At 38.8% G+C, this 27,308-nt stretch overlaps 1 protein-coding gene across 1 annotated transcript in view; it reads right to left on the reverse strand.

The window, feature by feature from the left end:
- The window catches only part of SLC49A4 (solute carrier family 49 member 4), a 75,940-nt gene that overhangs the window by 15,444 nt on the left and 33,188 nt on the right, over positions 1-27,308 (reverse strand). The window contains exons 4-7 of the mRNA XM_037051472.1: positions 23,254-23,383; positions 15,741-15,849; positions 12,559-12,626; positions 9,111-9,238 (exon numbers count right to left, since the gene is read on the reverse strand). Coding sequence (XP_036907367.1) covers positions 9,111-9,238; positions 12,559-12,626; positions 15,741-15,849; positions 23,254-23,383 — 435 coding nt within the window. The remainder of the gene's footprint in view (positions 1-9,110; positions 9,239-12,558; positions 12,627-15,740; positions 15,850-23,253; positions 23,384-27,308) is intronic.

Consider the following 27,308-nt stretch of genomic DNA (forward strand, 5'->3'; position numbering starts at 1 on the left):
ATAGAGGCCCTGACTGGTGCGGCTCAGTTGGTTGGCCATCATCCTGCAAAGCAAAAGGTCAACAGTTTAATTCCCAGCCAGGGCTCATGCCTGGGTTGTGGGTTTGGTCTCTGGTTGGGGCTCATGTGAGAGAGGCAACTGATTAATGTTTCTCACATTGATATTTCTCTCCCTCTCTCTCTCCCTCCCTTACTCTCTCTCTAAAAGTAAATAAAATCTTTTAAAAAATAGAGAATTTGTTTATAGTTTTATAAAGAAACATAAAAAAGAATTAAGAAAGATTATAAAACAACACTACATTTTCATTGTGAATTATGTTAAAGATTATCATTGAGAAATTTCCCTAAAGAGTAGGTTTATAAAATTAATATACTTTATTAGATACATTTTTATTACTGTGCATACTGACTGAATTTTTATTTTATGATAGAGTTAGAAAAGTTAACTGGGAATTATTAGATTAGACCTTTATTAAAAATATTTTTACAACCTAAATTTGGTATCACAAGTGATAATAATACTTTTGGAAATAAAGGCACATGTACCTACAAAGAGTAAACATCCACATTGTGGACTTCCAGCCAAGATGAACACATAGGTGGATACACTTTGCCTCCTTGCCCAACCAAAAGAAGGACTACAAATTTAAAAACAAAAACAAGCAGAACTGCCAGAAAAATCAAACTATATGGAAGTCCAACAACCAAGGAGTTAAAGAAGAAACATTCATCCAGACCAGTAGGAGAGGTGGGGATGAGCAGTCGGGGCAGAGAGGATGTGTGGCAAGGTGGAGGACCAGGTGGGTGAGGAGGCAGCGGGTGGACGAGGCAGCCCCACATTCATATGCAGATAAAGTGGGAAGAACAACTGGAGAGCCAAACAGATTGTGCAACCCAGGGTTCCAGCGATGGGAAATAAAGCCTCAAAACCACTGACTGTAAAAATCTGTGGGGGTTGTAGAGGTGGCAGGAGAAACTCCCAGACTCACAGGAGAGTTTGTTGGAGAGACTCAGTGTACACAAAACCACCCATCCAGGGAATCAGCACCAGAAGGGCTCAATTGCTGGTGGGAAGCAGGGGAAGTGACTGAAAGCTGGTAGAGAGCTAAGCAGATTAGCATTGTTTCCTTTTGGGCCCCTCTCCAACGTACAGTGCCACAGTACAGTGAAGTGGGTTGCCCTGCCCTGGCACATATCTAAGCCTCTGCCCTTAGAATGTAACAGGAATGCCAAGGGGGGAAAAAAAACTCCAGAAAACAACAGATCAAATCTCCAAAAATAGAACTGAGTGGTGAAGAGATAGTCAACCTATCAGATGCACAGTTCAAAACACTGGTAATCAGGATGCTCACAGACATGGTTGAATGTGGTCACAAAATAGAGGAAGAAGTGAAGGTTATGAAAAGTGAAATAAAGAAAAATATACAGGGAACCAAAAGTGAAGGGAAGGAAACTGGGACTCAAATCAATGATAGGGAGCAGAAGGAAGAAGTAAACATTCAACCAGAACAGAATGAAGAAATAAGAATTCAAAAAAAATAAGGAGAGGCTTAGGAACCTCTGGGACAACTTTAATCACCCCAGTATCCAAATTATTGCGATGCCATAAGGAGAAGAAGAAGAGCAAGAAATTGAAAATTTATTTGAAAAAATAATGAAGAACTTCCCCAATCTGGCAGAGGAAACAGACTTCCAGGAAGTCCAGGAAGCTCAGAGAGTCCCAAAGAAGTTGGACCCAAGGAAGCATACGCCAAGGAACATCATAATTACATTACACAAGATTAAAGATGAAAGAATCTTAAAAGCAGCAAGAGAAAAGGAGACAGTTACCTATAATGGAGTTCCCATAAGACTCTCAGCTGATTTCTCAAAAGAAACCTTGTAGGCAAGAAGGGGCTAGAAAGAAGTATTCAAAGTGATGAAAAGCAACTGTGTTGTCATGTAGGTCCATGAAAGGACCTACAGCCAAGATTGCTCTATCTAGCAAAGCTTTCATTTTGAATGGAAGGGCAGATAAAGTGCTTCCCAGATGAGGTTAAGTTAAAGAAATTTATCATCACTAAGTCATTAGATGAAATGTTAAAGGGACTTATCTAAGAAAAAGAAGATGATCAAAAATATGAACAGTAAAATGACAACAGACTATCACAATGATCAACAACTGAACCTAAAAAAACAAAAAGCCAAACTAAAACTAAGCAAGCAAGTAGAACAGGAAACACAGCCACAGAAATGGAGATCACATAGAAGGAAGGGGAAGGGAGAGAATAGGGTAAAAGGTACAGGGAATAAGAAGCATAAATGGTAGATACAAAATAGGGAGAGGTTAAAAATAGTATAGGAAATGGAGAAGCCATAGATCTTTTATGTATGACCCATGGACATGAACTAAGGGCCGGGGGAGAAAGTAGGGAGAAATGGGGTGCAGGACTGAAGGGAATATAGGGGTGGAAAAATGGGACAACTGTAATAGCACAATAAATAAAATATATTTTTAAAAATCCACATTTTTAAACAACATAGTTATTTTTTCATAGATTTTGAGCATGTACAATAGACAGGATACATATGTACACACACATAGATATGCATTTCTGTATCACAGAGCTGCGTCTCTCAGAGACTCATATTTTCTACCTAAAAATGACAGCTGTGGCCTTTACCATCTACTGCTTATTAAAATATGCAGTGCATGAAACTGTGGTTCCCAAAGAGGATGGATGGACATATTTTGTTGCGATATTCATTAATGGAGACGTTTTTTTCTGTCTTTGTGCTATTAATCTTTGGTGTCCCCTGTTTAGCCTTTTTGTTGACACAGTCGAGTCCTATAAAGGTTGACAGTTGTGTGCAGTGTCTAAGGGCTACATGGCAGAGTAATTATCTCACAGGAATGATGAACAACTAATAATCCTTTGTAACACTGGGCCCAGAGTAGAGACCAGTTGTGAAGCCAGGTATCGTAGAACTAGGTTTAATCAGTAACTTCCATGCTGACTTATGGTTCTGGAGAAGGCCGTGCACTATTAAGTCACGAAACACCGACTGACGCCCTGGTCAAGCCCTCTATTTTCAAGAAGTACAGATTCTGCTGGAGGGCATATTTTTTCCTAAAAATGTCACGGATAAACAAATAGCACAGGGCCATCCTCATAGGGCCCTAGGAGCATTTCATGACTCTTAAGACTTCACAAATTCATTTTCTTCTTTTAATTTATGTTCTATTTTTTTTCATTCTCGATCAGTCATAAACATGAGTAACAGTCACTTTTAGTTCATAAAACTGAAAATAATTAAGTCATTTCCAGCCTTCTTTCCTTAAAGCTTAAAACCACTAATTTCCTTAATAACATGCATTTGTTTAATCATGTTCATCATTCTTTTCTGAATTTTCTTACTTACCACCCATTTTTTGGCAAGTGTTTGTATTTCTTTGCATGCTAATTAAAATGAAAAATAATTACCTTAATAAATGCAAAATACATGAAAATATATTAAAAGGATTACTCTTCTACATGTGACCTTTCAATATGACCAAATATTTTTCCTTTCTTCGAATACCACCTGAAGTCAGCTTGCAGCCAGCTATCACTCCCAGGGGGCGAACGTCTAGCTAATCCCCCTCTCTACTTCCCACCCACCGTCGTGCTGACCTCTCCGTCATGGCCGGCTGGAGCTTGAATCAGATGAAGAACCTCTCCCAAGGCAACTTCTGTTGAACACTCAGATTATTGTTTCAGCAAACTCAACACCAAAGTGCTAACATTTTTCAGAATGCCATTTTCAAAGGATTCATCTGTTCTGTGAAAAATGACTGGGTGGGTTGTGGCTAACAGGGCTGGATGTCAAGCTCTCAGATGAGGTGAGTAATGTAGTTTCATAATTTTGTTCACGGCAGAAGCTTCAAGACTTTGAAACGTACATTATCTAGTCATGAGTTAATTTATTTGCCCTATTGTAGATACTTCAATGAACGAGGATATAATGTAATTTGAAATGCTGAGCTTCCTTAAGGAAAGGAAAGCGCACTGCTGTAGTCTCCAGGAAGATGTGTGTCAGCAAGTTCACACACCAAAGCAGTGTCCTCCACACGCCATGAAATGACCCAGCTTTCCTCTGTATGGCACAGTCACGCCGGGACCAGGGGGCTACGGGCAGACTGCAGGAAAAGGTCTTGGTGGCAGGGGCACTCACAACGGACACATGGGTTGAACAAAATTAACTCGTTTTTAACTTACGTTGACAGTCATAATTAATGCATGTATTTGCAAATACTTTTAATGCACATTCTTCTTACATACAAAGAGCAGTCACAGAGACACTAAGTTTGCTAGAAATGAGGAATAAGACTAGATAGTTCCCTGACTAAAAAAAGAATGACTGGTAAAAAAAAAAAAAAAGAAACACGAATTTGCTGTTACTGACTCTAAGTAGCCTAAAGGTCTAACTTTGTCAATGATTAGATTTTAAAATAAGTTCCCCTTTGTGAAGCCTCTTCTACTTAAAAATTAAGTCAGATTTGTATAAAGGCTATAAGAGTATCTGTGACAGATTTATTCAAATGCTCCATTGTTCCTTTAAAATGTGCTCTTTTGTCTTGCTACAGTGAGTGCCAAATAACGAAGAGTGGCCATGATTGCTGACTATTACTTGCAATAAGCCATATCTCCTGAAATTAAACATGGAGATAATATACATTACCTCCCTCCCTTACCTCTCCCTTCCTTACTATGTTCTTTCTCCCTCCCTTACTTCTCCCTTCCTTCCCCAGGGCTTCTGGTAGGTACTGTGCTGGGAGTTGAGGCCAGAATTTACAAGGCACAGGTCCAGGCTGCAGATTTTCAGGCAGGTAGGGGAAATGCAACATATATTCAAGTAACTATTAAGTGGTATCCGAAAAGAGAAATAAATATACTATAATTGAGAAGGAATGTGAACAAATCTAATCCTTAACCCAGTATATTTATGAAATATAAATATGCACAAATATTAAAAATGCATCTTCCAGGAGTATCTAAGTGACATTCAAAAACTTACTTGCAACTGAAAACAACAGTAGAATTTATAAATTCAGTAGGTAAGATAGCTATATCAAATTCAACCTCTCAGTAATGGTTTTGATTTAATTTAGAATTCTGCTTTCCTTTCTGTCCAACACAATTATTTTCAAGGACAGACTGGGGAAACATCTTGACCTGGGTTAATTACATCACTTTTAAGATTAAAAAGATGTATTATGCCCTGGCTGGTGTGGCTCAGTGGATTGCATGATGGCCTGAGAACCAAAGGGTGGCTGGTTCGATTCCCAGTCAGGGTACATGCCTAGGTTGTACCCTGGCCAGGTCCCCAGTAGCAGGTACATGGGAGGCAACACCACATTGATGTTTCTCTCCCTCTTTCTCCCTCCCTTCCCCCCTGTCTAAAAATAAACAAAACCTTTAAAATATATATATATATTGTTTTCAAATACAAACTTTTTCCTGATTATAAAAGTAAACATGTTCACTATACAAATCCCAGACAAAAAAAGGAGGTAAAAAAATTAAATTCATTCCTAGTGCCTGCATTCCGGGACAAAACTGGTGATTTATGTTAATTAGAAAATACATAAAATTTAATGAAAGTACAATCTTATAATGAATGTCCTACACTTAATTCAAAGAAAAGAAATCTGCTTGTTAGGTACTTGTGAGTGTTCTTGTTAAACCTAGCAGATGCACACTGACATACAGAATCACAAAAAAATCTGAGGGGGATGCCATGAATAAAAAAAAGTTATAAACTAAAACTGTTCCACCAGAATGTTGTACAACTGCTAAATTATGAAATTATACCAGAATAAAATAAAATAAAATTCTGGCCCAGAATACTTTCTCAAATTGCTCAAAACCCAAAAGTTAGTGTATAAAAGCACATGGTATCCAAAAATTATTACTCTGGATAACTGGGCTCTACAGGAAAAGCGATAAACATTACATACATGGTAACGGAGAAATAGGATAAAAAATGAAAAACCAGCCAAACACTAGAGCAGGAGAAGGACCCGCGGCGCCTGCCACAGAGCAGCGGCCGCCACGCCCGCCTTCCCGCACTCTTAGTGCCGCAGCGAGTTTCTCACGGTGCTCTGAAGCCAAAAGGAACAGCAAATAATTCTCTTAATTACATGGTTAGATCCAATTTAAAAAATATACATCCTAACAGTTTAGTAGCTATTTAAAAAACAATACCCACACATCGAAAGAACTATGTGTTTATTTCATTCTTTAGTAACCACGAGTACTTAGTAATGGGATGTGTGCATGAGACGGGCACTGTTTGGCTTCTCGAATCTTGGTCAAGGTCGACACCGCCACTCTCATTTCCTGTTCTACACTGATTTTGGTGCAGTATTTGCTTTTTATTACAGCATCCACAGAAAGCCTAACTTGCCCAAGATAGGCCATTATCAAAAAGAACATGGCAGGCTCTAATGCTGAAAGTGGGGACGCCCTGGAGCCAGCGGTTCACACAGGGTTTGGCAGATTCTGAGTATCAGTTTCCTTTGGAAATTTAAAATAACTTCGTTGCTCTTGTGAGTTTGCTGTGGCACTCCAGGGCAACTGGCTTGGCATGGTCTGGTAACTGTGGCTGTAGGACCACCTTATCCCATTGCCCTGTTGTTACCATGAAACTGGCAGGAACTCCCGAATAAATAGGTGTCTTGGAAATATTTGATGCCTCTGATGTGTAAGCTGCTGGCCCTTTTATCACAGAGCATGCAAGTGCAAAATGGGACATGCAGTATACTTAGTATTCCGTAGACAAAAGGCCCTCCTCTCATGGAGTCCCACAGAAACACACGCTACTGGGTACTAGGTGGCTGTAGAGACACTTTCAGACTGTTTACTCCGACCCACGCAAGTGCCTATTATAACAAATAATCCTACAACCTAGCTTTATAACAAATACTCCTATAATTAAACACATAATCCACTGGGTGGCTAAATATCATTTGCAAATAGAGTAAAAAATATTGTCCTGGGTTGGCCAAAAAGTCCATTTAGTCTTTTCCCTAAAATTAAAGACACGGTTTTCATTTTCACCAACAACTTCATTGATCTGCACATTTTGAGTATGTCAGCTATCTCCCATGTGGTAGAACATTGACTGTTCTCAGTTAATGTCTTGATTTGATTGCTGTCAGCTCCAACTGGTCTACCTGACTGTGGAGCATCGTCCAGAGAGAAATCCCCAGCATGAGAAACTTCACAAACCACTTCTGATGTAGTGGATTAGTCACAGACCTTCTCTCTACACTGCACAAATCTTCTTTCAGTTGTGATTGCAGTTGTGTTTTCACTTGTGTTTTTATCTTTCTTGAAATAATAATGCATAATATACTAAAATGTCGTGGATTTTCTTCCATCTTTAATATTTAAATGGCTACACAAAAATTCACCAAATTTGAGAAGTTTTTTAAATGCACACTGATATGAAGGCTGTCATAGCACAACTAAGCGCTACTAGAGCCATCTTATGGGAAAGAACAAACGGACGTTTTGGCCAGCCCAACACTTCTCTCTAAGGTGCGTGGTTTTGCTTTCTGTGGTTTCAGTAACCTGAGGTCAACTTCGGTCCAAAAATATTAAATGAAAAATTCCAGGTAAAAATAATTTGTAAGTTTTAAATTGCACACCTTTCTGAGTAGCGTGAAGAAATCTCTCACCTGGGACGTGAATCATCCCTTGGTCCCACACGTCCACGATGCACATGCTACCTGGCCGTACTCACTGACTAGCCTTCTCTGCCACCAGATCAACTGTCATGGCATCTCATTTTACTTAATAATGGCCCCCAAACATCAGAGTAGTGAAGCGGGCAATCTGAATGTGCCAAATAGAAGCCATAAAGAGCTATCTGTAAGTGAAAAGTTACGTATGTGTAGGGAAAAACATAGTCTATCCAAGGTTTGGTACTATCTGGACGTTCAGGCATTCACTGTGGGTCGTGGAATGTACCCCCCGGACAAGGTGGGACTGCTGTGTGCATCTTAAACGATCCCTGTTGAAGTAAAAGAAGGAGCAATCCCAGAGCCCTCTTGGTTTATAAGATAATCTGTCATAGTAATTTTACAAAGATTCTGTGGTAGGCAGAATAATGTCCTCCCAATTCCCATTTCAAAATATATTCATGTCTTAGTCCCTGGAACCTGTGAATATGTAACCTTACCTGGCTACCAATGGGATTAAGGTTACTAATCAGTTGACTTTAAAAATGGGATACTATCCTAGATTATCTGAATGGGTTCAATGCAATTACAAGGATCCTTAACTGTGGAAGAGGGAGACCACACATGAGAGTTCAGAGGAAGATCTGACCTTGGAAGGAAGGTGCAGATGGTGCAATGTGAGAGGGTTGTAACAGGCTGTTTGGGGCTTTAAAGAGGAAGCAATCACAAGCCAAGGAATGCGGGCATCCTTTAGAAGACAGAAAAGGCAAGGAAACAAATCCATCCCGAGTCTGCCTGCATTTTCATTTTAGCCTAGTAAGACCCATGCTGGACTTCTAATGCACAGAAATATGAGGTGATAAATTTGTGTCGTTTTAAGCCACTACCTTTGTGGTGACTTGTTATAGCAGCCAGAGAGAACTAATATAGACCCCCCAATGATACCAGTAACAGCAGGAAAAATAGCAACTATAGATATTTCAGGTCAAATGGATGAGCTAGGTAAGATGCTTTCCTGGAGTGGGCTAAAAACATCATAGCTTTTTGCCTGTGTTCACTGGCTTTTCTGTTGCACAGTGATATAATAGCTGTGAAGAAGAAAAACATGTTTGTATTACGCTTCAATATGAAATTTAAAAGCATATAAGATTTTCCATACTTTATAAGCTTAGGTTAAGGATTATACATCTTTTTTTCATATGTAAAATACCAGTGAAAATATTCAGTTATTTATTGAGAGTTGTTGTTTTTTTAATGGGATGATGACTTGATGGCTGGACAAGGGGAGACCTTTTTGTATACGTAAAAATTACTTACAAAAGCAAGAAAAAGCCTTATTGTCAGAGTATACATACTTCTATGAACTAAAAATACTTATTCAAAGTTCTAAAGTCTGTGTTCACCTGTGGTTAAAGGCAGGTGTGTGAAGCTGTTCAAACAGGTCAGGGTAAACCACGTGGATGATAGCGTAGCCCCAGAAAACAGGAGGAGAAGAATTAGTTTCAGCATACCCCTGATAAAATCTGCAAACCTAAAACAGAAACAACGTTCTATTAATTCTAGCTGGATTTAAAAAACAGTATTTACGTCGGTGATACACTTTCATTTAATAATTTCTTAAAATTCCATACATTCTTTTAAAAGCAAGTTTAAAAAAATTTTAAATTGATGCATTTTGCATGTTTGATAAATGTTACTTTGTGATAAATGTTTTTTTCTCTTACAAAACACACAAAAGGTGATCTCTCTTCAGGACCTATAACTTACAGGGTGCATTCTCAGGTTTTAAATGCCACTTTTTCTTTATATTTTTCTATAATTGCTGAACACCCCATAAGGAGTGCATATTGTTCTGGCTTTAGAAACCAGGCTAACTGGTTGACACAATCTTGCAGAGATGGCTCTCCCAAAACTCAAACTCAGAGAACAAATACCAATGCTTGCAGGAGAGTCTCTGGTCCTACGTGATCCAGTCTCTGCCTCCAGCCTCCCTTTGCCTGTGCTCCAGCTGGACGGCCTTGCTTCTGCCCCTCATGCATGCGGGGCTGCTCCCACAGCAGTGTGCTTGTCCTGTCTGCCTGGAATGCTGGTGCTTCCTCCTGCTTGTTCCTCAGGTCATTCCGGTCTCAGTTCAACAAGGCTCTATGCTCCCTGAGAAACCCCCTCCTGCCCACTGCTTGATTTTCACAGTATTTATCTCTGTTGGAATATTTTTGCATTAGTTTATTTTCTGTCTTCCCTATTGGACTGTAAGCTTCATGAAAGCAACAGCATAACTTTTGGAATAGTGAATACTATTCTTCAAACCTCGTGTTCCATAGCATTTGAAGTGCTTAAAAATCCCTGCTTTTTCACCCTGAATTAATAGGAAGCTAAAAAGCACCTGAGATGCTCATCATTTAGTTATGATCAAAAATTTTCCTTTTGTCAATTGCTTTTCCTCTTCCGCTGACTAACGGTTGGTGGTAAAGGCACAACCCTCTGGCTGTGCCTGCACACAACTTACTCCGTCCTTCGACTTGTTCCTATCGCAGAAAAACAGATCCCACCCCAAATATGACATTTACCATGTTCTCTCGTTTTAAAATGATTTTACTTTCAATTGGAATTATGTGGCTGTCCCTGTCAACACTCTCAATACTCGCTTTCACTTTGCTTATTTGACGTGATGTGGTTCATCACGTTTGTAAGCACTCTCTGGTCTAAACTGACTGCCTATGAGGGCTGGTGCCACCTTTTGGTGGGAAAAATGGCTGCACCTTTGCCCAGTGAGGTTTGTTCTCAACTATAAAAGTTCACAGACAGAAAATTATTTTGAAAAAGATTCCACAGCTTGATAGCAATGTTCCTCAAGAAAATCTAAAAAGTTTGTTTTAATCCCATGTTCACCATATACTTTTGCGATCTGTATTTTTGGTATGCTGCCCAAACTTCCTTGCCAGGTGGACAGGTGGCCAGGTATGAGAGATTAAGACAGTTTCTGGTACAATCAGAACCGAGTGAAGTTGAACAGGGAGACGGTTTCACAGGGCCAGATCACCAGGAATAAACTGACCACTGGGATCTGCTCTTTTTGGAGACCTAGCCCGTTCAAATGGGTCAATAACATCAAAGTGTACTGTTAGGACCAGAGAAGGACATTTAGCAGTGGCCTCTGGCAGCATAATTACATTAAAAATCATCTGAAGCGCTCAGGTCTATAAGGAGATTGCATTCTAGAATGCAATTACACCAAATGGTGTTATAAATGTAATTTTATGATTTACTTAAGGCCTAGGAGATACCTACAATTGACTTCAAATCCCAGAGTAAAGATAATACTTTTTATTTTTTTATTTTTTTTTTAATTTTTTTATTTTTTTTTAAAGATTTTATTTATTTATTTATCTTTAGAGGGGAAGGAGAGAGGGAGAGAAACATCAATGTATGGTTGCCTGTTGTGAGTCCCCTGCTGGTAGTTAGCCTGCAAGGAACCGGCATGCAACCCAGGCATGTGCCCTGACTGGGAATCGAACCGCGACCGTCTGGTTCGCAGGCCCGCGCTCAATCTCCTGAGCTATGCCAGCCAGGGCTTAAAGATAATACTTTTTAGAACTTCCATTTCAACAAATTAAAAACAGAAATGTCCTCATGTTAATTTTTCCTTCTAGTTCTATTTCTGTGTAGTAAAGATTTATAGAAAGAAAATAAAGAGAAAGGAGAAATTGAGATGTCATTTCTGATATATAATGGTTCCCTCCAACATATTTGGTGCTCAGAATAGAATTTGGTAAATGATGACTCACTCTAATTGTCTTGGACATTTAATACAATAATTGGGCATGATTTTTGTTACATGTGACAGGTCAATGCATTTTGGTATCAGCATAGTGATTTGCTACAATAGCTATCTTCCTATTCCTCTTCCTTAGCTTTTAGGTTTTATTCTTATATTTTATTAACTTATAAAAACCTCAAAATAGAAATCACAGTGTCAATTTGTTCTTTCATTATCCCAGAACACTATGCAAACTTTAAGATCTAGATATAACTCTATCCTGTGTCAGTCATGTTTAGGTGTTTAGATACTGAGGTGACTTACACCTACCTTATTTCATCTCTCCAAATATGTAATTAGATTCTTCCTCTCCTGGTAAAGCTAGCTGCCTGATTTTGTGTTTGATTAAATATGGTAAAATTATTTGAGAAGTGAGTATCACCTCTTTGGAAAGACCAAGAGTAGTTTTATAGGTAGTCACATGCAGGAGTGACATTCATTCTTTTCTTTTTTTTAGAATGAAACTTTTTCCTTCTTCTGTCTCATTCTAAAAATGTGTTATCACAATGTGTTAGATCACAGGCAGTTTGATGAAACTGTAAGTCTTTGTGGATATTTTTCCACCAAAATGGAATAACAATTGAGACACACCTGCTGAAAAACCCAGAAATAAATACCTGCTAATTAGGGTTTGGCCTTTTCATGAAAAATCCTAGACACGCTCTTACAAATGATTCTTTACAATTCTTTCCTGTTCTCGATAACTATCAATTTGCCTTTATTACTGTGAAACCTTTCCCAGGGTTCTATTTGTAGATGTTGTTCTCTAACAAAATGGACAGAGGCAGTTTAAATAAATACACCTGAAACAGGTCTCCAGTCTCCAAAGACATTTCAGTACAAACTGCTCTTAAGAAGGTTTCTTATGGCAGCAAATTCTACCTCCTGCACGCCGATTTTCTCATAGCCCGAACAAGGACCTTGGCCTATTTTACTTTTCCTTGAATTCTGACATTTACTTAGGGGAGCCAATAGTCCCTCTGGGCATTTTGTTTGTTTCTGGCAACTCCATGTTTAACATAAAATATTTTTACCTTGCCATGGCTATTCCGACAACACAGCCTCCAACTATTGACCAAAATCCAATCCAGCCAGCATCTACCTGTTAAGAGAGTGGTAGACACATTTAATACAAAACTATCATGTTGCAATTTAGAAGGCATGAAAAAATATCCTCTATAATCAATATGTTAATAGCTAAATAGCAACAAATCTAGGAAACAGCACTTAAGAAAATGAAGCAAATGAAAGGATTCATGTGTGACTAATACGAATCTCAGTAAATACATCCTTAACCTATTGAAATATTTATATCAACAAAATAATCAATGTCATAACAAATATTTTTCAAATATGTTCTACATACCTAGCATTATAACAGGAACTCAAGAAACCAGGAAAATGACAAATGAGGTCAGTGACCTCAGAAAGTTTAAACATAGCCAACACACTAGGAATTACATCCAGCAACAGCTAGTGATGTATTAACAGAACACGTATGGGATGAAGAAGGTAAATATGGGGCAAATACAGATAAATGTTGACTGTGTAAACAGTAACGATAATGCCTTGTGCAGTGTAAAGTATCTGACAGGGATAGCACAAAAACTCTAGACGGTTAAATGGAGTTAGAGGGTTCTAAAGACTTTTTAGACTATTTCAATAACTTGCAAAAATCAACTATACTCCTCTATGCCAGCCAAGAGAAAACGTAATTTTTAAAATGACCAGTTATAATAGCTTCAAAAAGTATTGAGTATTTGGGAATAAATCTAACAAGTATATCGATGGCATCTTTGCAGAAGATCACAAAGCATCACACTTCAGAGACATTAGGGACTAAGCAAATGAAGGAAACAGAATAATCCTGGTTTGGAAGACACGGTATTACAAACAAGTTAATTCTCAAACTGATGTATAAATTTAAAAAATTTTTCATCAAAATCTGAGTAAAAAGGGGTATTATTCTACTGGACACCAAAACTTACAACATTAGAAAACTTAAGACAATTTGGTACTGGCACAAAGAGAGACAAACAGGCTGGAGGGGGAAATGGGTCAGAACCCATTCACGCACACGAGAGCTCTTCCCAATGACCAGGGTGACACCAGAGAGCAATGGGGAGAGCAAGATCTTCACAAAAACTGCTATAGGCTTACGGGTGTTTACATTGGGGGAAATTAACTCCCACCATGTGACAAGCACAGGATCCAATGGCAGGTTTAAATATGACAGGAGTAACGGTAAAGCTAGAACAGCACTATCCAACAGAACTTTCTGTGAAGCTGGAAATGTAACAGATCTGCACTGATCACTATGGTAGCCACAAAGTCACAAGCGGCTTGAAAAGCAGCTAGTGCCATTGAAGAGTGAATTTTTCATTTTTATTTCAACTTTTTAAAATGTGAAATTAAATAGCCATATGTGGCTAGTGGCTACTGCACTGGACAATGTAGTTCTACAAGGTAACATAGGCGAAATACATTTATGAACTTGGAACAAAGATTTCTCTCTCTCTCATTATAGTCTGTCTGCTAACTCCAACAACTAGACTGCCTCCAAGTTGGTTTCTATTGACTACATTATTTGTTTTGTTTTTTAAAATATGGGTCACATTTTACTGTTTCTTTGCATGATTTATGTTTAAGTGTTTTTTAAAAAAATGTATAGTATATACAATATAGTATATATTATATATAGTATATACTATATAGTATATAGTATATACATGGGCAACACAATATAAAGATTCTGGATAATTTCGTTTTTCTTTAAAATAGCTCATTTTTATGTTAGTAGGCAGTTTGATTACTGCATGAACTTGCATGGGCTTGATTTTGCATTTTGTTACGGCAGAGAGGTAGAGACCAAGTTGTTTCCCAAGAGCCTGTCGCGTGGTAGGAGTCAATCGACAAACTGTCTCCTCTGCAGGTTTTTGTTGGGGCTTGTTTGCAGGCTTTGTTTACAGGGGTGTAAGTAGGGTAGGTCTCCCTCTTTATAGGGCATGGTCCCATAATCTGTAGTTTGGCCTTTCTGGTGTCTCAGCAGAACCCCAAGGTGTTAATGAGGTCTTCCCACTCTGGCTGGGCCAGAGCTCCAAGCGCCCAGCAGTGCTTGCCCTCTCCTGTGTGTGTTCTGCTTTCAAACCTACAGCAGTCTCTCTGTCAAACCTCCGGTAGTTTTGCCCTTTACATGTGCAGTGCACTTCTCATACAGTGGGGTGCACACCCCACACAGTCTTCTGGGGACCCCTTCCACACAGCTCTCTTCTTTACAAATCAGTAAGAAAAAGAAGCCCAACAGGGGGCAAAAGACGTGAATGGGTGTGTCACAAAAAAAGAATATTCAAATATCTAACAAACACTTAAAAAGATGTTGTAAAGGTGTACAACTGCACAGCCATCAGGATGTCTAATTTTAAAAAGGCCAACTTTGTCAAGTGCTGGCAATGATGTGGAACAATGAGAACTTTCAGGCACTGCTGGTGGGACAGTAAGCTGACACAACCACCGGGCGGATGTTTGGCATCACCCATCAAACCGGGTGCACACTATAACCAGCAATTCCATTGCTGGCTACATACCCAACGGAAATGCGTACGGAGGGGCGTCAAGCAGCATGCATGGGAAGGGTTACTCGGCACTGTCTGCGCCAGTCAGAAACCGGAAACAACTGAAATGCTCACCAAAAGCAAAATGGAGAAACTGTTTTCTATGCACACAGTGGAGTATCAGACCAGTGTGCCGATTTCTAGCACGTGCCCCCCTAAGTCTCTACCCCTTTCCATCACGCTATCTGGAGGCAAGGGGAAGGAATGAACAGCATCGAGAATACAGGTGAAAAGGCTATTTTGAAAGACATGAGGTATTTTCATCCTGAGACTGGAAAGACAGTAAGAACTTAGATGGAGGACTAGCCATATATTCTATGATGGGATCTTAATATTTACAAAATATAAAGTAAGAAAAAAATGGAGCCAATAAAACTAAGTTTTTTTCCTTATTTTTCTGTATATTAGCATCATTAATAACACCCAAATAGATGTGAAATTTGTGACTTAACAAAATCCAGGAAGAAAATCAATGTTGTTTATAACTATTTCATACGGACCTTGCTTTTGCAACAATGGTATAGAATGATGTTTTACCCAGGCCTTGGAGCCGAAACCAAGAACACGTAAGACACCCACAACATAAAAAGAAATAAAATGCTTACTTGGCTGACATGCACCGGTGTTAAAATTAAGTCCAGAACTCCAGACCAGCCAGCAAATACTCCAAGTGGTATGGCATATGCTAAAGCAATCATCAAAAATCTCAAATTGCTGTAAGAGATAAGTAGGAGAAAACATTACAGGTTCAAAATCTAGAATTTAAACTCTTACTCATGAAAACAGTCATTTGAGAACTGGAACATAGGAATCAGAAATAAAAAACATTTGTCAGTTTGTTAATAAATTCAAAGTTCTTTAAATTTTTTACTTTTATAAGAATGGTCTTTTTTGTTTATATTGTTTAAAATTGTCAATGTTTATTACATAGATAAATTACCAACATTATTTCATAGAATAAGTACATAGGTTCAGTTCAAAAAGTTCTTATTAAAAGGACAAATTATAGTTGCTTAGGTGGGTACTAGACTTATCAGGTGATCACTTTTGTAAGTTATATAAATGTCTAATCACTATGTTGTATACCTGAAACAAAATCATATTGTTATGTCAACTATAATTGAAAAATAAAAGACTCAAATGTTAAAAAATTACTGTTTCTCTTCAAACAAGATAGAGAAAAAATGATTAAAACCAAACACGTAATTTGTTAGTTTTACCATTTTCAGAGTAGTTTTAATTTTTATTATCATTTGCCTTACTATTATTTTTTGTTTTATAATTATTTAACAGGCAATACAATTCAAAAGGCTCAAAAACAAACAGGTGTAAACACAGGGGGAAGCCCTCTCCCTGTAACCCTTACTCCCCTCCTCCCACAATTACCGATGTTACCACTTTCTCGGATAACTTCCTAGAAATAGTTCACAGTACACAAGCCAATACAAATATGAATGTATACACCCCACTCTTACACAAATGATAGCATATTACAACCATCGGCTGAACTTTACTTTTTCAACTTAAGCCTTAAAGCTCCTCTACAGTCAATACATAGAGAGCTTCCTCACTCTTCCTTCTAGCTGCACAGTGTTCCATTATGTCAGTGTATCACAATTTATTTAACCAGCCCCCTGCTGAGATATAGATATATAATTTTATATATTTTATGTCATGTATAGTTTACACATTTATCTATATCATACAATTTTATTCCTTTGCTCTTACAGGCAAAGGAACACACGTGAACACAGGTGAAACCCGTGGGCACTAGCACAAGGGAAAATCAGTTTCTGGAAGCGCATCTGCCACATCACGGTGTATGCACATTTGCAACTTTAATACAGAACGCAAACTGTCCTCTACAGAAATTGTACCTCTACGTACCTATCAAATGGCTAAAATAAAAACACAGTGACAACACCAATGTCTGGTGAGGATGCACAGAAACTGGAAAACTTGTGCACTGCTCATGGTAATGAAAAATGGTGCAGCCACTCTGGGAAATGGCATTTGTAAAAAATGAAATATGTAATTACCATACAATTCAGCAATTTATTCCTGGGCATTTACTCCAGAGAAATAAAAACTTATGTTTATACAAAAACCTGTATACAAAATTTATAGCAGCTTTATTTGTAATAGCCAAGAAAAGTAGAAACAACTCAGATGCCCCTCAAGAGTTAAATAAACTGTGTACATGAATACTGTGGAGTACTATTCAGCAATAAAAAGAAATAAAAATTGATACACAAAACCTGGATGATTCTCCAGGGAGTTACACTGAGTGAAAAAGCCAACCCCGAAATTTTTGTACTACGTGCTTCCAGTTATATAACATTGCTGAAGTGACAACATTATAGCAACGAGTCCCGATGAGCTTTGCCAGGGGTTAGGGAGTAAGTGGGAGGGAAGTGGGTGTGGCTGTGCAAAGGCAGCTGGAGTGATCCCGGTGGCGATAACAATGTTCTGTGTCTTGAACGTGTCAATGCCAATATCCTGGCTGTGAGGCTGTACTGTCGCTGTGTAAGGTGTTATCACTGGGGAAACTGGGGGAAGGGTCCATGTTTTCTGTTTGTGAACCTATAATTATCTCCCAATAAAAAGTTTAATTTTCTCCCTCTTTTTTATTGCCATTCAAGGACAGTTGTCTCCATTTTCTCCCCACCCCTCCCCTCCCTGGACCCCAGCCATCCCCACCGCCCACCCTCCATCCTACCCCCCTTTGGCTTTGTCCATGTGTCCTTTATACGTGTTCCTTGACAACCCTTCCCCTTCCCGCCCCCCCAAAAGTTTAACTTTCAAAATATAATTAAAGGTAGATATTATTCACTATAGCTACTAACAGTCTTTTAAACTATAAAGTAGCAACAAACTGCAAAGGCCCAAGACCTGGGCTGGGGAGCAGCGGAAGAAGCGAGTTTCAATCGAGAGAACAGAAGATGATCTCAGCAGGCGAAGAGCCGTCAGTGCTGTCAACTCACCCCAAACTCGTCTACACGTTCAACACGGTCACAGTTAAACTTTCAGCCGAATCCTTTAGAAACTCAAGAACTATGTTTTAAAGCTTATATGGAAGAATATAAGTCCTTGGAAAACAAACACGTCCTTAAAAAAATATGAAGACGGAGGCCACTGCCCTATCAGATATTAGGACAAACCACCGTACACAGCCAAAGCAACAAAAAATGTATGGGACTGGCTCGAGAACAAAGAGGACGATGGAGGAAAATAGACGCAGAAACTCAACATACGCTGAAGGTGGCACTACACACGAAAGGGCTAGGAAACCTGGGGCGCATGGTACTAGTTCATTTCGTGGAGAAAACCCCCCAGAGAAACCCTGCACCACTAGTTAATACCACATACAAAGGTGGATTCTGGGTAGGATGAAAACCTAAAAGAGAAAGAGAAAACCAGAAAATTGATAACTATGGAATTCATGGACAAAAATTAGTAGGCAGAACGGGAATAAATATTTGAACATTAAAAATTTTACATCAAGCCCTGGCTGGTGCAGCTCAGTGGATTGAGCATGGGCCTGCGAACCAGATGATCGAGGTTCGCTTCCCCGTCAGGGCACATGCCTGGGTTGCAGGCCAGTTCCCAGCAGGGGATGCATGAGAAGCAACCATACATTGATGTTTCTATTCCTCTCTCCTTCTTTTCCCCTCTAAAGATAAATAAATAAAATATTTTAAAAAGTTTTAAATCAACAAGGAATTTATACCTAGAATATATAAATCATTAAGAATATCATAGTAACTACTATTAATAAATGGGCAGAAACTAAAAGGAATTTATAATAGACAAAACCTAAAAAGCAAACAATTACATGATGAGTCTCAAACTTATTAATAACCAGGAAATGCAAATTAAAGACATATTATTTTATACCTACTTGACTAGCAAGAACTAGAAAGATGGATAATAGTGTGTTTGCTGGGCATACAGGGTAAAGGCCCTGCTGATAAGTGCAGGCATTTTTTAGAACAATCAAGCAATATCTGGCAAATTAGACTCAACATATCTATGACCCAGCAATCCTATTGTGGGGTGTGTTTTCCAAAGAAATTCTCAGATCTACTGTGATGCCTATGAGGATGTCACTGTAGCAGTATTGCGGTGACAATGAATTGGAGGCAATTTGGGTCCACAGGGGGAGTGGGTTGATAAAACGTGATGATTTCATACCATGGATTACAAAGAACTAGCTGTATTCAATCTTGAAAACAGGGTGCTAATATCACAAAAATGAATTATCCAGACACCATATGCCTCCTGATGGAAGAAGGAAGCATCACGTATGAAGTAGTTGTATAAAATCAAAACCGAAGCAAAAGCAAAAACATGAATCGGAACCTAGCTTTAGCTAACAATTTATAGGCGATATAAAGGGCAGAGACACATGGCAAACTATACCAGAAAGAGGCAATCCACAAAATCCAAACACTGGAGACAAAAGAGTTGGCTCCCCAACAAATAAATAACCAAGAAAAAAGTGAGGTAGAAAGGAAACCTATAGGTGATGATAACCAATAGATTCATACAAGTGCACTGTGTGAATCTAATTTGGGCCTAATTCAAACAGTCTTAAAAAAATTATGACATTTATGAGACAACTGAAAATGTAAACACTGATGTGATATTAGCAAACTACTGTTCAGAAGTTTTTAGGTGTCACATATATGTTAAAGAGTCCCTATCCTTTTAACATATATTACATATATTGAAATATTTATGGATGAAATGATTTGTCATCTGGATTCATGACCTTGGACATGAACAGAGATGTGGGGATTACCTGAGAAAGAGGGGGGTGCTAGCTGGAGGAGGACAAAGGTAAAAAAATGGGGACAACTGTAATAGCACAATCAATAAAATAGAATTTAAACCAACATATAAAGGGAGAGAATGTTGACATTTGGTTACACAGATTAAATGCCATGAAGATACAGGCATCATAGGAACAGTAAATAATTGTGGTGGTAACTTTGGCACGTAACTATTGACTATTTCCCCCCAGAAAATATAATTGGTCTAGAAAGGAAATTATTCCAACTAATCCAGAAAGTAACAAGTAATCAGGGGTTCTTTGAAGGACAAGAGAAAACTGCATTGGCAGGCTAGGGAACAGAGCATGGTGGGCTCAAAGAACTCCCCTGGTGAGCCCAAAGGCAGAAAGAAGCAAGCAGCCCTGCAGAGCGAACCAACGAATACAGGATGAGACAAAGGGATGTTGGGCATTAGTAATAAGGGTTTTTTTTTAAGTAGAGAAGAAAGATCTTACACTTTATGGTTTAAACTGAGCATAAAGATCTTGATGCTAGAGCAAGTAGAAGCAAACAGAGGTTGTTCAGAGAGATCATTTTAAGTTGTTTTTTCTTACCAGAATAATCTTTTATGTAACTCCTTACCTTAAAATTAATGATCCTTCAATGACCACTCATTCCCCACATCTTCCAAAATTATTAGAATAGCATGCTGTGACCCTAACCTACATCTCTAGCCTTAGCCATTGCTATCTAATCTCTGGCTTGGCGTAATAAAAAAACTTAAGTAACATTTTAAAAAACCTATCACTTTACCTGTCATCTCACAAATGTCTGCCACTAACAATAATTCAATTTAACTACTATTTTTTCTTTGCCTGTTAAGTGGAAAGTAATGTACTAGGTACCATAGAGATGTGGTTCTCCAAGACCCTCTATAGCACTCCAGAGTAACAACTACATTTATTTTGTGACCTACCCATGTATATGTGTATATACCCATATATATGTGTGTATATATATATATATATATATATACACACACTGAAACCAAAGTCTAACAAGAGATATATCATTACTACATGAGATGCAGTATTATCTATTCTATTTTATTCCATTTTACTTTAAAAAAAGGTGATAAACCTACTTTACTTGGGTGTGAACCAAAGTTTGAAGAATCATGTTACATAGCTATGCTAACATGGTAGCCACTGGCCAAGTGTGGCTAGTCAGCACTTGCAGTGTGGCTAGTGCAATTGAAGAACTAATTTTTAATTTTAGACACAACTTTATTTTTTTGCTAGAACTACAATTCACTTTAACTCTGCACTGGGTAAGAAAGATATTGTATGCATGTTGTGGTATGTGTTGCTTTTTGTATTATAACCTGTCAGTGATCATCTTGGTGTCAGTGAACTACCTCATTTCTAAATATTTTTTTACATAATGACACAACATTATAATTTTCTTATTTGAATATTTTATGGAGAAAAGAGTAAGAGACTGGAAGAAAATATGTTGCAAATTTCACAATGAATGGCAATTGCAATTTGCTGCAGGAGAGCAATGTCTGTTGTGTAAAAAAATTTTTAAGATAAGTGGGTAATATTAAGAGACATGTTCAACAAATACACAGTGAATTTTATACGAAGTTTCCACAGAGGTGAACTAAAAGATCTTCAATTAAGGCCCAAACTTGTCTGTAGAATATAAGGCCTTTCAAATAATATCAGAAGTGTGTCAAGCTTGAAAAATTGCTGGTATTTATTTTTAACTTTTTAAAAAATATATTGATTTTTAGAGAAAGGAAGCGAGGAGAGAGAGAGAAGGGAAGAGAGAGGAAGAGAGAGAGAGAGCGAGAGAAATGATTTGTTGTTCCACATTTTTATGCATCCATTGGTTGCCTCTTGTACGTGTCCTGATCGGAGATGAAACCTGCAACCTTGGTGTATTGGGACAACACTCAAACCAACTGAACTACCTGGCCAGGGCCTAACCCTTATTTTTATTTTTAAATAAAATAATGCAATATGGGAGACCCTGCTCAGTTGTTAATTTAATAAAATTTAAGTGCAGACCAAGTATTTCTAATGAAAATTTAGCATCTGGATTTATATAAGCTGTAAGTGTAAAATACACACAAGATCCCAAAGGTTTTGTATGAATAAAAGAATGTATAATATCTCATATAATTTTGAATATGGGCTACAGGTTAAAGTAATATTTTAGATATAATGGGTTAAATAAAATATGCTACTAAATTCATTTTTAGCTGTTTATTTTTACCTTTTTAAATGAAGCTACTAGAAAAATTTAAATTATCTATTATGTGGTGCATATTTTAATTATACTAGACCATACTACTATACATGACAAAAAGACATAGTTCTTGACCACAAGGAACTTACTTACCATCTGGTGGGAGAGGAACACTAGAAAAGAAAGAACCAACCAGAGAGAGTTGGTAATGAATCACTAAAGACAGGAGGGAAAAGTTCAAGACCTAAGTTCTTTTTGTTTTTTTAAATATTTTATTTATTTATCTTTAGAGGGGAAGGGAAGGAGAGAGGAAGAGAAACATCAATGTATGGTTGCTTCTCACGCAACCCCTGCTGGGAACTGGCCCCTGCCAGGAACTGGCCTGCAACCCAGGCATGTGCCCTGACTGGGAATCGAACCGCGATCATCTGGTTCACACGCTCGCGCCTCAATCCACTGAGCTACACCAGCCAGGGCTAAGACCTAAGTTCTAATGGCCCAACTGCAAACCACGATCACCAGTGATGGTCTATAAAACTAAAGAATTGATTTCAGCACTGCAGCACTGGAGCCTAATTTAAGGGCAGAATTTAATCTAATTACATTTAAATTATAGCAATAAAGTATGATCCTACTGAAGGTATATAGGCATTACTTATTTCATTTACTTTGTTTTGCCTAGCATTTGTTTATTTTAATATGTATTAAGAAATACAGAATGAATAAAAAGAATTTACTTATAGGAAAAATATGATAAACACATAAAACTCATGATTTCACAGGTACTATTACATGATATGGTTCCTCATAAAACAAAATTATTTAAATAAAAGATATGGTTTTTAAAATATTAAGTAAGTAATAATATAGGTGGTATGTAGAGAAGGCAAAAATTACAGAGGTTTTTGTTTTGGGCAATTTTTTAAGATAGATTTCTGATACGAAGGTATTTAATCAGTTTTTTATCAATTATTTACAACCTGATTAATAGGTTACTGAAAAATTACTATTTTAAATTATCTCAAAAAAGGTGGAATTATTTTGAAGGTGCTAGTCAAAACCACTCAGTGATTCTCAGAATATTTACCTTAACAATCTGCAAAAGCTCCGCCGATAACTCAGCCGCTGGCTCGCTGCAGCGACACTGGGAGGAAGAGGCGGCCGTGGCGGAAAATAAACTAGAGTTGCAGAAAACAGCAAGCAGACAACTCCGAATTCTGGGAGGAGGGAAAAAAGAAAATGTTAACCAGGCAACACAAACAGTTCAATATTTCAAGTATTATTTATCTAACAAGTATTTATTGAGCATCAACTAAGCATCAGGCATGTGAAGATAAACAAAAATATAGTACCTAACCAAAACGTCTCAGTGTTGTGAAAAAGATAATATATAAAGGTACAAATTTCAGCAGGTCATTGGTAAGAAGTCATACTATAAGCACAAAGTATGGTGATAGATACAACAGACAAGAAGATTGAGGTGGTGACCAAATGTGACGCTATGGAGAAAACACATTAAAAACCACAGTACTGAACTGTAAGAGATTGTGAAATAGGTCCAGGATGACTGTCTAATAAGCACGGTCCTCAAAAATAAAGAACATGAGAAAACTGGTAAAAGCAGGACAGGAGAAGTCTGTTTGGTCAACGATAGGATATTCTGATGCAGGACAGACTCAATTTACAGGCTACATGGGAATTTGAACAGAACAGGGAAGCATACAAAATAAGAAACCGAGAGACAGAGAGCAAAACTTACTAACACAAGACTAGCTAATGCAGAATATTAAACAATTGGAACTAAAATGAATATCCCAACAATCGCAGTTTGGCAGCACCACAGGGGAGAAAGTTCCTAAGTGTTCTGATTATTCCCCCCAGAGTTCCGTCTCCTAGAATTCCCACTTTTTGTTAACTGTGCCTGATTTAGCAGAAAAGTTGGGAAGCCTTGTAGAATCGACCTGCCTATGCTATTAACTTTGGAACTTGAATGAGTCACTTTCTCTTTCCCGGCCAATAAAGGGATTGGACTAAGTGATTTCCAGAGGCACTTTGAGCAGGATAATCCCAATACACAAGCTAAGAAAGTACAATGTACTATGAGACACTCAATCACAAACAATGTCTTTATTCTTTGTCGATCTGAGAAGCAACAAAAGTTAATGAATTGTTTTACTTTACAGTTCTTTTATTTATTAGTAACAGCGAATGAACATCTTCCACATGCCTCCTGGCCCTTTGTATTTCTTCTGTGGTTGCCTTGTTCATACTCTTTGCCCATTTTTTTTTACTGGCATTTTGGTAGACAGTTTGAGGTATAATTTACATAACATACAATTCACACATTTAAAGCACACAATTCAATGGTTTTTTGTATATCCACAATTGTGCAACTATCACCCAAACAATTACAGAACTTTTGCATCATCCCAGAAAGAAACTCTGTATTCATTACCTGCACAAATATCCCAGCCCTAGGTTACCATTAACCTACTTAAAGTATCTATGGATTTGAGTATGATAGACATTTCTTATAAATGGAATCATGTAATATGTGCTCTTTTGTGACTGGCTTCTCTCACTTGGCATGTTTCCAAGGTTCATCCATGTTGGAGCATATATCAGTACTTCTTTTTTTGCCAAATAATATTCCACTGAATGGACTATATCACATTTCCCATACTTTTCCTGTTGTTAGCTTAACTGTTGTTTATTTAGAGGAATAGGGCAGAAGGGGCAAAAAGGTTTGAGGTGGAATTAATTCAAATACAGGCAATTTGCAGAGCAAGTCCATCAGGTGAAGTTCCCCTGCTTTCGGTGCCAGTATGATTTGTTCTTGTGGATTCTCAGGAGGGTTTGGGCCATTGTACACAGGCTTTCACATCAGGCTTAGAACATGAGCATAAATATTGTAGAAAAATAACAAGGGCTCTTCCAAAATTATCTCTCCTATGGAGGCAGGATAGATGAGCATTGCTTCAGCATCCTTTTCATTCTTCCCAAGCAGGGGCCTCACCCCTGAGCGCCTGGTCCTGTTCCCAGACTCGCCTGGGGCCTGGCAGATCTTGGGTGAGCACAGAGGTGTCTGGGAACTGGGAGGACACTTGCAAAGTGCTTCCAGGAAGTTCAGCTGGGAGGGTGGGACCTGAACTCCTATCGAGTAAGAAAGGAGGATACTCAACCTAGTTATAAAACAAAGGAGTGCCCATCAGACTGTCAGCGGATTTCTCAAAAGAGACCTTACANAATGATGTCCTGAGTGTTGAGGGCAAAGGGGAACTAGCCAGAACATAGCTGTAAGGAAGCAAAAGGTGTTTTACTAACTAACACAAAGAGGCTCCGGGACACGCCCGAAGAGCAGGGTGTGTTCCAGGATGTGGTGTAAGAGCAACAAGGTTAGTCAGGCAGATAGCCATCTGGACAGTTACTAGGGAGGGAAATTTTACCCCTCCTGTGCACAAGCTCAATTGACCAATCAAGTAAAGGAGCACGAGCCAGTGCACGAGTTAACTCACCAATAATCAGTAACCCTATTGTGCCCCTGAGCCAACCACTAACCGCCACATCTGCTTCTGTATCCAGCTTGCTTGTGCGCCTCCTTAAAACCCTAAGCCTGTAAGCGTTTGGCGCGACTCTCATTTGCAGCCCTTGCGGTACCGTGTCTCCGGACACTTTGGAGAGTTCGCCCCTGGGCAGGTTAAACTTGGCCAATAAAGTAACATCTTTGGAACCCTGAAAGTCTCCGACATTTGTTCTCGCGGTTGGTGAATGCAACAATGAGCATTGCTTCAGCATCCTTTTCAAAGGTGCGTGAGTTCTTCCCAAGCAGGGGCCTCACCCCTGAGCGCCTGGTCCTGTTCCCAAACTAGCCTGGGGCCTGGCAGATCTTGAGTGAGCACAGAGGTGCCTGGTAACTAGGAGAACACTTGCAAAGTGCTTCCAGGAAGTTCAGCTGGGAGGGTGGGACATGAACTCCTATCGAGTAGGAAAGGAGGATACTCAACCTAGTTATAAAACAAAGGAGTGCCCATCAGACTGTCAGCAGATCTCTCAAAAGAGACCTTACAGGCAAGAAGGGGCTGGAAAGAAGTATTCCAACTCATGAAAGACAAGGACCTACATTCAAGATTGCTCTATCCAGCAAAGCTTTCATTTACAATGGAAGGGCAGATAAAGTGCTTCTCAGATAAGGTCAAATTCAAGGGGTTCATCATCACCAAGCCCTTATTACATGAAATGTTAAAGGGACTTATCTAAGAAAAAGAAGATAAAAAATATGAACAGTGTGAGGACAGCAAACTCACAGTTATTAACAACCACACCTAAAACAAAAGCAAACTAAGAGGACAGCTACATCAGGAGTGGAACCATAGAAATGGAGATCACATGGAGGATTAGCAACAGGGGAGTGGGAGGAGGAGAAGGGGGGAGAAGGTACAGAGAGTAAGTAGCATAGACAGTAGGTAGAAAATAGACAGGGGGAGGGCAAGAATAGTAGGAGAAATATAGAATCTAAAGAACTTGAGACACGTGGTCATAAGCTAAAGGGGGGGGGAGTGGTGGGGGAGGGGTGTGCAGGGTGGAGGGGAATGAAGGGGGGAATGGGACAACTGTAGTGGCATCATCAATAAAATACATAAAAAAAAAACACAGTGACTTTTCCTCAGGACAAAAATACCCACAGCACCAGTCAGCAGCTGGGGAGAATAAAAAGAAGGAAAGGGCCAGAAAACCCGAGCACCACTCTGGATCCTTCTTCCTCCCTTCCACTGTTAAATTCGTTCCAAACACTTCTGAGGAGAGGGAGCAGAAGACTTGGACAAGTTGCACAAACATTTAGCGCCTGGTTTCCCCATCTGTGTGTCACAGGCTTTAAAAATATATGTATATTTTAATGTGTTTATTGATTTTAGAGAGAGAGAGAGGAAGGGAGAGAGAGAGAAACATCTATTGGTTGCTCTCATAAGCACAACTAGAGCCTGAATTTGCAACCTAGGTATGTGCTCTGACCAGGAACTGAACTCCCAACCTTTTGGTTTACGGGATGGTGTGTCAACCAACTGAGCCACCCAGCCCAGGCTGTCATAAGGCTTTTGACTCCCAATACTGCCCATGAGGGAACTTTTAGCACTAGCTAAACTC

This window comes from Sturnira hondurensis, unplaced genomic scaffold (assembly GCF_014824575.4).
Source record: "Sturnira hondurensis isolate 20B ecotype Veracruz unplaced genomic scaffold, ASM1482457v3 Scaffold0007222, whole genome shotgun sequence".
Taxonomy (NCBI): Eukaryota; Metazoa; Chordata; class Mammalia; order Chiroptera; family Phyllostomidae; genus Sturnira; species Sturnira hondurensis.